At 46.1% G+C, this 13,827-nt stretch overlaps 1 protein-coding gene and 1 pseudogene across 1 annotated transcript; one reads left to right on the forward strand and one right to left on the reverse strand.

The window, feature by feature from the left end:
- Positions 1-658: 658 nt before the first annotated feature.
- Vps72 (vacuolar protein sorting 72 homolog) lies at positions 659-11,556 on the forward strand. Its single transcript, XM_036190430.1, has 6 exons — positions 659-841; positions 7,802-7,954; positions 8,207-8,321; positions 9,685-9,861; positions 10,320-10,464; positions 11,002-11,556. Exons 1-6 carry the CDS (start codon positions 725-727, stop codon positions 11,387-11,389), a joined length of 1,095 nt encoding a protein of 364 aa, XP_036046323.1. The 5' UTR covers positions 659-724; the 3' UTR covers positions 11,390-11,556.
- Positions 5,334-5,918, reverse strand: LOC118585647 (annotated as a pseudogene).
- Positions 11,557-13,827: the final 2,271 nt, after the last annotated feature.

Genomic DNA, 13,827 nt, shown 5'->3' on the forward strand with positions numbered 1-13,827 from the left:
CACCAGCCGGCTTCAGGTTCTGTTCTTAATTACAGTAATGTTGGTTTTGAGAAATGATAGGGATAGAATCCAGAGAGCATGCTAAACAAGCACACCTCCACTGTGCTATATCCCCAGCCTTCTTTTCATTTTTAAATTTTTAAACAGTTCTACTACACTAGTTAGGCATGACTTGAATTTGCCTGCCCTATAGTTGCTGAGAATATAGAACTGACTGCCATTGGAGTTTTCGAGGTGGGAAGTGAAAAAGCCAAGATTTTTAGAAAGGCTCCTACTAGCAGAATTAAAACCAAAGTGTGTGTGTCGGGGGAAGCGAGCTTGCCTCTGGGGCCGAATGGCTCACGCCTTTAGCCCCAGCTCTCGGTAGACAGGCAGGAGGAGCTCTATGAGTTCGGGGCCAGCCTGCTCTAGACAGTTCCAGGCCGGCCAGGACTGTACAGTGAGACCCTGTCTGAAAAAACAAACAAACAAACAAAAAGGTGGGTGGGGTGAGGGGGACTCCTGGTACGGTTCCTAGTCTCTGACTGAGAGTGGCCACGACCCCTTGGTGGAGAAGGAGCCTTAGAGGAAGGATTTAGAACCGCTCTACGCTCGGCTGCTTTTGCCTGTAGACGCCGGACTTCCGCCATTGGCGGCCGCCCACAGGAAACAGTGTCGAGCGCCGATCCCGAGAACCCGAGCTGGGCTAGGGGCTGCGGGTGGCGGCGCAGTCTCCGTGGCCGCTATGAGTTTGGCCGGGGGCCGGGCCCCTCGGAAGACCGCTGGGAACCGGCTTTCTGGGCTCCTGGAGGCAGAGGAGGAAGATGAATTCTACCAGACGACTTACGGGGGTTTCACAGAGGCAAGAGCCGGGCCCAGGAAGAGGGAGGGGAGGAAGCGGAGTGGTGTCGGGAACACCCTGGACAAAGAGGAAGGGGGCGGGGAGTAGAGAGGTGTTGAGAGCTGAGACACAGTGTGTCTTTGTGTCGGCTTTGCAATTTCTTGTCCTGCTGTGGGGTTTCTACAAAAAGGAACCACTTCAGAAACAGAAAATTAGCATCTCTGTTTTCAGCTTTCAAATCACTGTACGATTTTCTTAGATGACTCTTTATTGGCTGTTCTAAGAGAATCCCCATTTATTTCCATCATAGAAACAAAATTGCAGTTTTCTAATTAAATTTGGCTTTTCATTCTCTGATTTGTAAGGTCTGTAACATTAGAGTTCAGTTTTTGTTTTTGTTTTTTACGTTCAGGGCCCACTCTCGACTGAATTTTTATTAATAGAAACTATTCATTGATTGACTCTATGTTGAGCACCCAGGTCAGCGTACCATATGTGATAGGTTGTGATGGGCTTCTAGAAAACATATTAAAAACTGCCCTGTGGTTGGGACTATCGTTTGTAGCTTAGTGGTAGACCACTTGCCTAGTAAGCCCTGGATTCTGGCTTACCAGCCCCTGGAAAAAAATTTAAAAAGGAAACCCCACCCTACAGGGGAACTGTCTGGGTTCACAGTCAACTAAGATACTTTATGATAAAGTCTTAAAATTAAGGAAATATGGGATGCTCTAGTAACAGGCGAGAGATTTGTGGGGGTTTGTTTTGTTTTGTTTTGTTTTTTGAGACAGGGTTTCTCTGTGTAGCTTTGCGCCTTTCCTGGAACTCACTCTGTAGCTCAGTCTGTCCTTGAACTCACAGAGATCCTCCTGCCTCTGCCTCCCGAGTGCTGGGATTAAAGGCATGTGCCACCACTGTCCGGCATGTTTTGTTTTTTAAGTTGTAATTGTGTGCCTGCATATGAAGATCAGAGTTCACCCTCCATATCCTAGGAGCCACTGTAATCAGCTCAGATGGCCAGGGTTGGACAGCAAGCTGCTTTACCCACTGAGCCCTCTTGAAGGCCCCAGAGTGGTTAAATATAGGCACTCAGGGCTGGAGAGATGGCTCAGAGGTTAAGAGCATTGACTGCTCTTCCAGAGGTCCTGAGTTCAATTCCTAGCACCTACATGGTGGCTCACAACCATCTGTAATGAGATCTGGTGCCCTCTTCTGGCCTGCAGGCATACATGCTGTATACATAATTAATAAATAAATAAATAAATAAATCTTTTAAAAAAAAAAACAAAAAAGCCAGGCGGTGGTGGCCCACGCCTTTAACCCCAGCACTTGGGAGGCAGAGGCAGATGGATCTCTGTGAGTTCGAGGCCAGCCTGGGCTATCAAGTCCAGGAAAAAGGTGCAAAGCTACACAGAGAAACCCTGTCTAAAAAAAAAAAAGGCACTCATGGGAAAATAACATTTAAACTGAGGACATTATAAAAAGTAGGCCTTGGTTGGATGAACAGTGGGGGGAGAGATTAAATAGATTATATAGAGGCATTCAAGTCCTGGTGTGAGACCTCCAAGTCTGTTTTTGTTCTCTAGGAGAATAAAGATTAAGGGTGTAGAATAAAGAATCCAGCTTTTGTTCTCTAGGAGAATAAAGATTAAGGGTGTAGAATAAAGAATCCAGGCTAGAGGGGGTAGGACTGAGCTGGAATTTGGGTGGGGGGTGTTTGTTTTTGTTTTTTAGATTTTTAGAGACACTGTTCTCTTTGTAACAGCCCTGACTGTCCTGGAACTCACTTTATAGATCAGGCTGAACTCAGAGATCTGCCTGCCTCTGCCTCCTACATGCTGTGATGAAAGGCCCAGCACTTCTTTTTGTGTTTTTGAGACAGGGTCTCTCTACATAACCCTGGCTGTCTTGGAACTCTCTAGACCAGTCTGGCTTCACAGACATCCACCTGCCCCTGCCTCCCATAGTCAGCTTAGATGTCCCCCGTACCCAGGAGTACCTCCTCCTAGAACTTGCTTTACAGACCAGGCTGTGTTAGAACTCAGATTCACCTGCCTTTGCCTCCTGAGTGCTGGGATTAAAGGCGTATGCTGTATGCCTGGCCTTTTATAGCTTTTTTTAAAATGGGGTTACTTAGCCATCCTCAGAGTTGAGGCAGCCCTCTGCCTCAGACTCCTGAATCCTGGAACTGTGTGTACTTGTCACTACCCTTGGATTTCCCTCCCACCTCCCCAGTCAGATTTTGCTGTTTCCAGTTGCATCCTGACTCAGCCATCTATATAAAACTAGTGAGATAAGCCTAAAAGAAAGAAACCTGGACAAGGGCCGCCTGGAAATGTCACTGTTGTTCAGGGCTAATTTGCTTAGCATGCCTGAAGACCTGGGCTCCATCTCCCAGCTCTATGGGATAGAGGTGGGTACGGGACACTATTGAGTAGAGTTGAAGGCAATTTTTGAGAAAAAGTATTAAGACTTTATGGCTGACTAGGAGCCTCTACTATGTCCACAGCTTTAATAAACTAGTTTAAAATAGATCTCTGTCATTTTATGAGCTGTTATTTAATAGGTGCACCTCATGCTTCCAAAAAAGATTTAAGAACGGTTACAATAGAAACAAAATTTAGGAGCAGTAAAAATAGAAAATGAGCAAAACAAAATGTATTAATGTATGGAACTTTCAGTCTAAATAAAAATATTAATTAGAAAAATCAGAAGTAATTGTGCCAAGAATCTGTGCTAAAATGGAAATGGCATTTGATAGCTGTAAGCTTGCTGGCAGCCAGACTGAAGTATATAGTATATTCAAGAAAGATCAACTTATTTAGCCTTAAATTCTAGGGAGAAGCCTGGCATGGTGGCACACGCCTTTAATTCCAGCACTCAGGAGGCAGAAGCAGGCAGATCTCTGTGAGTTCGAGGCCAGCCTGGGCTACAGAGTGAGTTCCAGGACAGGCAACAATAACAACAACAACAACAAAAACCTACAGAGAAACCCTGTCTTGAAAAACAAAACAAAAAACAAACATTAGTTAGAAAGAATGGTCGTCATTTGTGCTGGATTAACCCTGGCTGGCTCGGGGTTTCAGCCATTTGTTATTTGCTTGCTTTGGCAACATGTGCACCACAGTTAATCCATTAGTTGAGTCACTGATTGAGGAGAGCATGGCTCAGGGGCTGCTGTCCGGTCCAGCTGACTTCCCCTCATCAGGTGACCCCCTCCTCCAGTGTAGCTGCCATTTGTATCTTAACCTGAATTACCCCAGGCTGCACTTGAGTTCCCTGCTCTAGCCCTTCTCGCTCCCATAGCTTCCTGAGACAGTCCATGTACATACCCCAAATCTACAAGCGGCTCCCATTATCCACAGCAGTATTCAAGTATTTTTCTGTCCCAACACACATGAAGAACACATTTCTCTCAGTAACTCTACCTCAGCAGTGTTGATCAACAGTGGGAAAGGTCAGGAGATGTGGGGACTCATTGGTCTACACATTAAGTCCTAAACGTATTACCTTGACATTTACATTTTTCCATAGCGTGGCTGGAGTCAGGATAAGAGCACTGGCTGCTTTTGCAGAGGACCGGGATTTGGTTCCCAGCACCCACACGATGGTTCCAAAGGATCTGATTCCTCTTCTGGCTGCCTTAAGCGCTAGACACACACCCACACATGCACATACACGCATGTAAGCAAAATCCGTGTCCACGTGCAATCAGTGTGTTTCTCCATTGGAAAAGGGTAGCTTCTTTTGAACCTAGGGAGCATTCACATTGGAAGGAGGCTGTGCCAGAGTTAGAGCAGCCGGCTAACAGGCTCCTGTTTTCCTTCCATTGTTTGCTGTTTATTTGTGGGGGAGGCTCATGTGCCACATCTGTTCGTGAAGTCAAAGGACAGCTTGAAGGAGTTGCTTCTGTCCTCTGGATCAGGTCCTTGGGCTTGGAGGAAAGCTTCTTTCCTGCTGAGCCACCTCACTGGCCTAATACAGCTTCATGGCAGGGAAAAACTCTGTGCTTGGGTCTAACCCCTCATTCCGTAAACATGCTGTGTGCGTGTCGGCTTTTCCACCTGCCTGTGATTCATTCTTCCCTCTTGGCTGTTTTAAACGCTACCATTTATTACATCAAGGCCCATGTCCTTTTTGTCCTTCAGAGTTGTACAGGTTCAGCAAACTTCAGTTAGCTCAAATCTGGTTTACTACCATGAGACTGTCCTTATAAAAACAAAACAAAGTGATTAAGAGCAAGTACTGCTGCTCTTCCAAAGGACCTGAGTTCAGTTCCCAGCATGCTGTCTTCTGAACTCCATAGGGACCTTCACTCACTTAGCATACACACACACACATAAAGATCCTGAGGAAAAGAGAAGAAAAATTTCCCAGACTGTGGCTTTTTTAAAGGAGTAAAGTCTAAAGTTTAGACCTCTTGGATTGCCAGGCTGTTCTAATTTGCAGCTTTTTTTTTTTTTTTTTTTTTTTTTAACTTAAACAGTCTTTAATGGAAGTTGTATATGAAATGCCCCTACTCCTGCATCTTCTCAATTGTTTCTCCCTTGTGTTTGCCCCTCTTTCCTACTGGGTGAGACTCGGCTTTCCTTTCCAGGATCTTTTTACAGTCTTTGTCCAGCTTTAGCCTGATGATAACCACCTTGCTGGGGTGGATGCCCGCATGGACAGTGTGCCATTAGTATTTTCTCGCTGCACTTGTTCGATGCAGATGACTATTTTCTCCTGGACACTTGGACCACTTGGCCAGTCTGCTGGCCTTTGTAGTGTCCTCGGACAACCTGAACTTCATCATTCTTTCGAATGGGCATAGACTGAACATTGTACTTCTGTCTCGGCTCTTTGGTAGACAAAGCCAGGCTGTGGTGGCACACACCTTTAACCCCAGCACTTGGGAGACAGAGGCAGGCGAATCTCTGAGTTCGAGGCCAGCCTGCTCTATAGAGTGAGCTCTGGGACAGGACTACACAGAGAAACCCTGTCTTAAAAACCAACAGGAAGAGGAGGGGAAGACATGGTCTTCCTCTGACTGTGAGAAGGTAAACTGAAATGCTTTTGGAGGTTCTCGCTTGTCAGAAGTCACAAAGGGATTGAACTTCATTTTGGTGGCAGTGAGATGATCACAAAAGGCTGCCTTTGGTTTTGAGACAGGATTTCTCTACATAGGCCTGGCTGTCCTATAACTCACTATTTAGACCAGGCTGGCTTCACAGAGATCCGCCTGCCTCTGCCTCCCAAGTGCTGGAATTAAAGGTGTGCACCACTACTGCCCAGCTTGCAGCTTTTTTATTTTTTTTAAATACTGGTAGGGATTGAACCCAGAGTCTCTCACATACTAAGCAAGCACTCTACCACTGAGCTGTAGTTCCAGCCAAAAGTGTAGCCCCGACTGGCCTCAAACTCATGATCCTTTCTGGTATGTGCCACATTTGGCTATTTTTGTTTTTGTTTATGTGAGTTTTTTAAAAAAGGATTTATTTTTGTTTTATTTATTTATTATTTTATTTTATTTATTTATGGTTTTTGAGACAAGGTTTCTCTATATAACAGCTCTGGCTGTCTTGGAACTCACTTTGTAGATCAGGCTGGCCTTGAACTCACAGAGATCCTCTTGCCTCTGCCTCTTGAGTGCTGGGATTAAAGGCATGTGCCACCACTGCTTGGCTAATTTATTTTTATTTTATGTATATGGGTGTTTTGCTTTTTTGATTGTTTGTGCACCAAATGTATGTACTGCTGGTGGATATCAGAAGAGGGTAGGATCCCCTGGAACTGAAGTTACATATAGGTGGTTGTCAGCTGCTATGTGGGTGTCTACACCTGGACCCCAGTCTTCCAGAATTGCAGTAAGTGCCGTCTCTAGCTCCAGTCCCAGTTTCTAGGGTTTTTTTTTTTTTTTTTTTTTTGAGCTGAGTATCGAACCCAGGGCCTTGTGCTTGCTAGGCAAGCACTCTACCACTGAGCTAAATCTCCAACCCCCAGTTTCTATGTTTTTGAGACAGAGTTTTGTGTTCCTCAGGCTGGCCTCAAACTGGCAACATGGCCAAAGATGACTTTGAATTTGTTTTTTATTATTGTTGTTTTTAAATATTGTTTATCTTTATTTTTATGTGCATTGGTGCTCTGCCTGCATTTGTGCCTGTATAAAGGTGTCAGATCCCCTGGATCTAGAGCTACAGACAGTTGTGAGTCACCATGTGGTTGCTGGGAGTTGAACTCAGGACCTCTGGAAGAGCAGCCAGTGCTCTTAACCTCTGAGCCATCTCTCCAGCCCACAGTGACTTTGAACTTGTGACCCCCTCCTGCTTAGCACTGAGATTGCAGTTATGCAGCACTACACCTGGATATGGAGTGTTGGGGATTGAGTCCAAGGCCTCATTCATACTAGATAAGCATTCTGCCAACTGAGCTATGGCCTCTTCCCTTATTTAGTTTCTTGGGAGCAGCATCTCTTATAACCCAGGCTTGTCTTGAACCTCTAATTAGCCAAGGAATCTTATATCTATGTTTCTTTGCGTTAGAACTTATTTATTTATTCGTGTTTTTGTTTCAAGTAGAGACTCACTCTGTAGCTTACGCTGTCCCAGACCTCACTGTGTAACCCAGGCCCGCCTCAAACTCACAGCAATCTTCTTGCCTAGGCTTCCTGAATGTGGGATTATAGGCATGAACCATCATGACTCATGGCTCAGCTATAACTTCTTTTCATAACTATGTCCTGTCCTTCAGTGTATGAGGCCAAACCACATCCTTTAGATCCCCAGTTATGAACATGGTGTTATAGATGAATAGGCTAGTTGTCTGTAACACTGGAAGGCAGTGGTACTCAGCTAGGAACCATGATCTAGAAAGGCTTTGTCTGTGGGGAGTGAGAAGCTAAATAGGAAAGAATCTGAGAGTCCCTATCAGGGAAGTGAATTAGTCCACCTCCTCCTCCAGGAACTCTAATGGTGCCAGCCAGTTCTCATCTCCCTTTGTCCTCAGGAGTCTGGAGATGATGAGTACCAGGGAGACCAGTCTGACACGGAGGATGAGGTAGACTCCGACTTCGACATTGATGAAGGGGATGAGCCATCCAGTGACGGAGAAGCAGAAGAGCCAAGAAGGAAGCGCAGAGTCGTCACCAAAGCCTATAAGGTACAGGAACCTTGATTTCCTTGGACACCAAGGAAAGGGTTTTTTTTTTTTCTTTCCTGCTATGTAGCCCTGGCTGGCCTCAAACTTGAGACTTGCCTGTCTCTGCCTCTCATGCGCTGGGATTAAAGGCATGTGCCACCATCCCCAGCTCCTTGGACTGTTCTTAACTGTGTTCTCCTCCTGCTGGGTGCTAGTTTTCTCTGATAAAACCCTCACCTTTACCCTATCTCTTCTGTTTTCTTGTGTCCCTAGGAGCCTCTAAAGAGCTTGAGGCCTCGAAAGGTCAGCACCCCAGCAAGTAGCTCTCAGAAGGCTCGAGAGGAGAAGGTACTGCTGCCACTGGAGCTCCAGGATGATGGCTCTGACAGTGAGTTTCCTAAGGTTGATAACTACATTGTCATGTGCAGAGAATCCTGTCTCTGTGTGTGTGTGTGTCTGCCTACGGGGGTGTATGTGCACTTGTATGTGCGACGCAGACAGAGGCCAGGAGCGCTAGAGTTACAGTTCCTGGGGGGCTCGTTCCATTGTGCCAGTGTCTGAGCTCCAGTGGGCATGACTGGTCAACAAGCACGTTAACCGCTGAGCCAGCTCTTCAGTTTGGGGAAAATCCTTATTCTTGGAAATGTACCTGGTCTGATGGTGCAGGCCTGGATCACGACCAGTCAAGAGGCCACAGCAGGAGAATCACAAGTTGAAGGCCAGCTTCTGTGCTACAGAGCAAGTTCAAGCCCACCCAACAATTAAGTGAGAATGTCTCCGGTTAAAAACTATGAGGGCTGACAAGATGTCTTGGTAGGTAAAGGTGTTTGTTGCCATCCTGACCACCTGAGTTCTGTCCCTAGGACCCACATGGTGGAAAGAGAACCAACCCCTGAAAATTCTGATTTCCACATGTGCCATCCCCGCCCCCCCCATGGATGAATGTAATAAAAAAAAAGTTTAAGGTACTAAAAGAATATAACTTAGGAAAATGTCTAGAGATGTAACTAGTGGTAGAGTACTTAATCCTCAATACCACACACACAAAAACTAAGATATTTAAGAGATAGCTGTGTACAACTTAACCCTTAAATCATTAAAAAAATCATTGTAAGCCAGGTGGCACATGCCTTTAATCCCAGTACTTGGGAGGCAGAGGCAGGTGGATCTCTGTGAGTTTGAGGCCAGCCTGGGCTGCAGAGTGAGATCCAGGACAGGCACCAAAACTACACAGAGAAACCCTGTCTCAAAAAACTTAATTAATTAATTAATTAATATAACTAATAGTAATATACAGCCTGAAATGGGGTGCAATGTTTACAATAGATGATGTGATTAAAGGCTATAGGCATTATTTGTATTACATTTTTTTTATAAGCTTAAGTTGTTGCTATTGTTTTTAATTTTTAGCTGGGTATGATGTTGCGTGCCTTTAATCCCATCACTCCAGAGGTAGAGGCAGGAGGATGCTCTGAGTGAGGTCAGGCTGGTCTACATAGTGAGTTCTAGGACAGCCAGGGCTACATTGTTGGAATCCTGTCTTTAAAAAAAGAAGGAGGGCTGGAGAGATGGCTCAGAGGTTTGAGTTCAATTCCCAGCACCTGCATGGTGGCTCACAACCATCTGTAATGAGATCTGGCGCCCTCTTCTGTATACATAATAAATAAATAAATCTTTAAAAAAGAGGAGGAGGAGGAGGACAGAGAAAGTAGAAACTAATTCAGAGATTTCTTCCCTCCCACTTTCTACAGGTCGGAAGTCTATGCGTCAGTCTACAGCTGAGCACACTCGACAAACTTTCCTTCGTGTTCAAGAGAGGCAAGGACAGTCCCGGAGGCGAAAGGGTCCCCACTGTGATCGACCTCTGACCCAGGAGGAGCTGCTCAGGGAGGCCAAGATCACAGAGGAGCTCAACTTGCGTTCACTGGGTCAGTCTGTGCTTTGGGGAAGTAGGTGGAGACACGAGGTACTGTGAGAAAAACTGAAACCTGGAGGCAGAGAAATGAGATTTGACAGATGGAAAGTTCACACTTACCAGTCCCAGCTGGCCAGGTGGTGGTGGCACATGCCTTTAGTCCCCGCACTTTCTGGGGAGCAAGTGGCAGGTGGATCTCTGAATTCAAGGCCAGCCAGAGCCACATAATGAGACCATGTCTGCCCCGCAAACCAACAAGGAAACTGTCATCAGGAATTGTATTTCAGCTGAAAACTGAACAAATGCTGCGTGATCTGACGTCATGTCTGGGCCAGGAGCAGGCTGACAGGCTATTTGGGGTTGGGAGGAATATGCTGGGAAATGAACTCTTCCTACAATAGATCACGGGCCAGAGCTAGAGTGTGGGAAAGGAAACTGACAATTCGCTCCTTTCTCCTTCTGATCCTGAAGAGACCTATGAAAGGCTTGAGGCGGACAAAAAGAAGCAGGTCCACAAGAAGCGGAAGTGCCCTGGGCCAATAATCACCTACCATTCTGTGACAGTACCGCTTGTTGGGGAGTCTGGTCCCAAGGAGGAGAGTGTGGATGTGGAAGGGTGAGTCCCTCCCGTGTGCCTGACTTCTTGTAGACGCTTTCCCCACGACACACTGCAGATCTTATCCTGCACTCGGCTCATTCCTTCCTGTTGGTTTGTTTTCTTGAGCCGTCTCACTCTGTAGCTCTGGCTGGCCTGGACTCGCTATGTAGCCCAGGCTAGTCCCATACTCATGATTTGTTTATTTTTAAGTGCGTATCAGTGTTTTGCTTGCATGTATGTCTGGCTTGGTGCCCATTGAGGCCAGAAGAAGGAGACAAGTCCCATGGAACTAGAGTGACAGATGGTGTGAGCCACTGTTTGGGCACTGGGACTCAAACCCATGTCCTCTGGGAGAATACCCAGTGCTCTGATTGCTGAGTTGTCTTTCCAGCCCTATGCCCAGCTCTTTTTCGTTGACACGGGTACTCGCTCTGTCTCTGCAGTGGCTTGAAACTCAGGGGAATCATCTTCGCTTGGTCTCTTCAATACTGACGTTACAGGCATGAGTTTCTTGCCTTCTCAGCATTTTGTGATTCTTCTGTCTTTTGCCCTCAGACTTGATCCTGCTCCTACAGCTCCTGCACTGAGTCCACATGCTGGGACTGGACCTGCTGCTCCACCTGCTCACTGCTCACGTACCTTCATCACATTCAGTGATGATGCCACATTTGAAGAGTGCTTCCCCCAAGGGCGACCCCCCAAGGTCCCTGTTCGGGAGGTCTGCCCCGTGACCCATCGTCCAGCTTTGTACCGGGACCCTGTTACAGACATACCCTATGCCACTGCTCGAGCCTTCAAGATCATTCGCGAGGCCTACAAGAAGTACATCACTGCCCATGGACTGCCACCCACTGCCTCGGCCCTGGGCCCTGGGCCCCCAGCCCCTGAGCCTCTCCCTGGCTCTGGCCCCCGAGCCTTGCGTCAGAAGATCGTCATCAAGTAGATACTTGCTCTTTAGAAACGTCTTTCCTCTGCTGACCAGGGCTCGGTTCTGCTCTTTCCTTTGTCCCAGCAGATCTTGGGTGTGTTTTTTTCTTTCCAACTTTCCTCCCTGTTCATGGTTTGGTTTTGTTGTCATTTTTTTATGCTAATAAAATGGCAAAATCCTTATATGTGGTGTGTAGGATTGGGCAAGATTTATTTGTGAGTCTGTGAGTGTGTTTGTGTATTTCGGTTGTTTTAGTTTTGTTTGTGCTAGGATTAACACAGGGCCTTGTTCGTGCTGGAGAAGTGGTCCACCACTGGGACACCTCATTTATTTTCTCCTCTTTCTCCCTCCTTCTTCTTTTTCTCTCTTTTGAGATGGGTCCCTGCATAGCCCAGGATGGCCCCATATAAGACCTCTCTGCCTTTGCCTCCCAAGGGCTAAGGTTCGTTTTTTTTGGCTGTCCCACCCTGTCCCTGTCCTTTGTACTGTTGGTCGCTCTTGTTAGGAACTGTCCTTTTCTTTTATGTGTGTGGTGTTTGTCTGTATGTATATGAACACAGTGTACATACATGGTGTACACAAGAGGCCAGAAGTTGCTGGATCCCCCTAGAACTGGAGTTATAGGTGATTGTGAGCCACCATGTGGGTGCTGGGAATTGAACCTGAGTCCTCTGGAAGAGCAGCCAGTGCTCTTAACTTCTGCGCCACCTTTCCAGCCCCTTTTTTGTTGTTGTTTGTTTTTTTGTTTTTTGAAACAGTTTTTCTGTGTAGCCCTGGCTGTCTTAGGACTCGCTCTGTAGACCAGGCTGGCCCCAAACTCAGGAAGACCCACTGCCTCTGCCTCTTAAGTGCCGGCATTAAATACATGTGCCATGGCTGCCCAACCTTTTTTCCCTTTTCTTTTTTCTTTTTTTTCTTTTTGAGACCAAGTGTCTTCGGGTTTCTATTGCTCTGAAGAGACACCATGACCATGATAACTCTTACAAAGGAAAACATTTAATTTGGGTGGCTCGCTTATAGTTCAGAGGTTTAGTCCCTTATCACCATGGTGGGACATACTCTGTGCAGGCAGACATGGTGTCGAAGAAGTAGCTGAGAGTCCTACATCTTGCAGGCAACAGAAAGTGGTCTGAGTATCACACTGAGCAAAGCTTGAGCATACATGAGATCTCAAGGGCACCTCCACAGTGACACACTTCCTCCAACAAGACCACACCTACTCCAACAAAGCCATACTGCCTAATAGTGCCTCTCCCTTTGGGGGCCATTTTCTTTCATGCAGTGGTGGCACACGCCTTTAATCCCAGCACTCAGGAGGCAGAACCAGGTGGATCTCTGTCAGTTCGAGGCCAGCCTGGTCTACAGAGCAAGATCTAGGACAGGCACCAAAACTACAGAGAAAACTTGTTTTGAAAACAAGCAAACAAAGTGTGTGCCACCACTGCCTGGCCTTTTTTTCTTTTTTCTTTTCTTTCTTTTTTTCTTTTTTTTTTTTTTTTTTTCTGTTTTTTGTTTTTTTCAAGACAAGGTTTCTCTGAAATAGTCCTGACTATCTTGGAATTCACTCTGTAGACCAGGTTGGCCTCGAACTCACAGAGATCCGCCTCCCAAGTGCTGGGATTAAAGGCGTGCACCACTACTGCTCAGCTTTTTTTCTTATCTTAAAACACAAGTTCTAACTAAATTGTCCAGGCTAATTTCAGACTCCTAGGCTCAACCAGTCCTTCAGCCTCAGCCCTCCAAGTGCTAGGCCTAGAGGTACAAATCACTGTTCCTGCTTTGTCCTTTTGATTTATCTTTTAAGATTTATTTGTTACTTAATGTGAGTGCTCTGTCTTCTGGTATGTCTGCAGGACAGACGAGAGCATCAGATCTCATTACAGATGCTTGTGAACCACCATGTGCTTGCTGGGCATTGAACTCAGGACCTCTGGAAGAGCAGTCGGTGCTCTTAACAACAGCCATCTCTCCAGCCTGTTTTGTTCTTTTTTTTATTAGCATGTATTTATTATACAAAGTAATAGGCTTCATAAAGATGCTTTTATTCAAGCCTATCATTTTTATTATACTTACCTGAGTTGTCCATATTTAATCCTCAAGTATTTGTTCATTGAACTAAAGTTAAATACCAAATCAAAATCCTTACATTGAAGTGTAAGCCGGGTGGTGGTGGTGCATGCCTCTAATCCCAGCACTCAGGAGGCAGAGGCAGGTAGATCTCTGTGAGTTCGAGGCCAGCCTGGTCTACAGAGCGAGATCCAGGAAAGGCGCAAAGCTACACAGAGAAACCCTGTCTCGAAAAAAACGAAGAAAAAAAAAGAGAGAGAGAGTGTGTATGTGTATGTGTGTATATACATGTGTTGGGTGGCGTGCATATGTAGAGGCTAACCGTGTCTTGTGTAATTCCACCTATTCCTTTGAGGCAGGGTCTCTTCCTGTTCCTGGGGTCCTGC

Source organism: Onychomys torridus, chromosome 6 (genome assembly GCF_903995425.1).
Source record: "Onychomys torridus chromosome 6, mOncTor1.1, whole genome shotgun sequence".
NCBI lineage: Eukaryota > Metazoa > Chordata > Mammalia > Rodentia > Cricetidae > Onychomys > Onychomys torridus.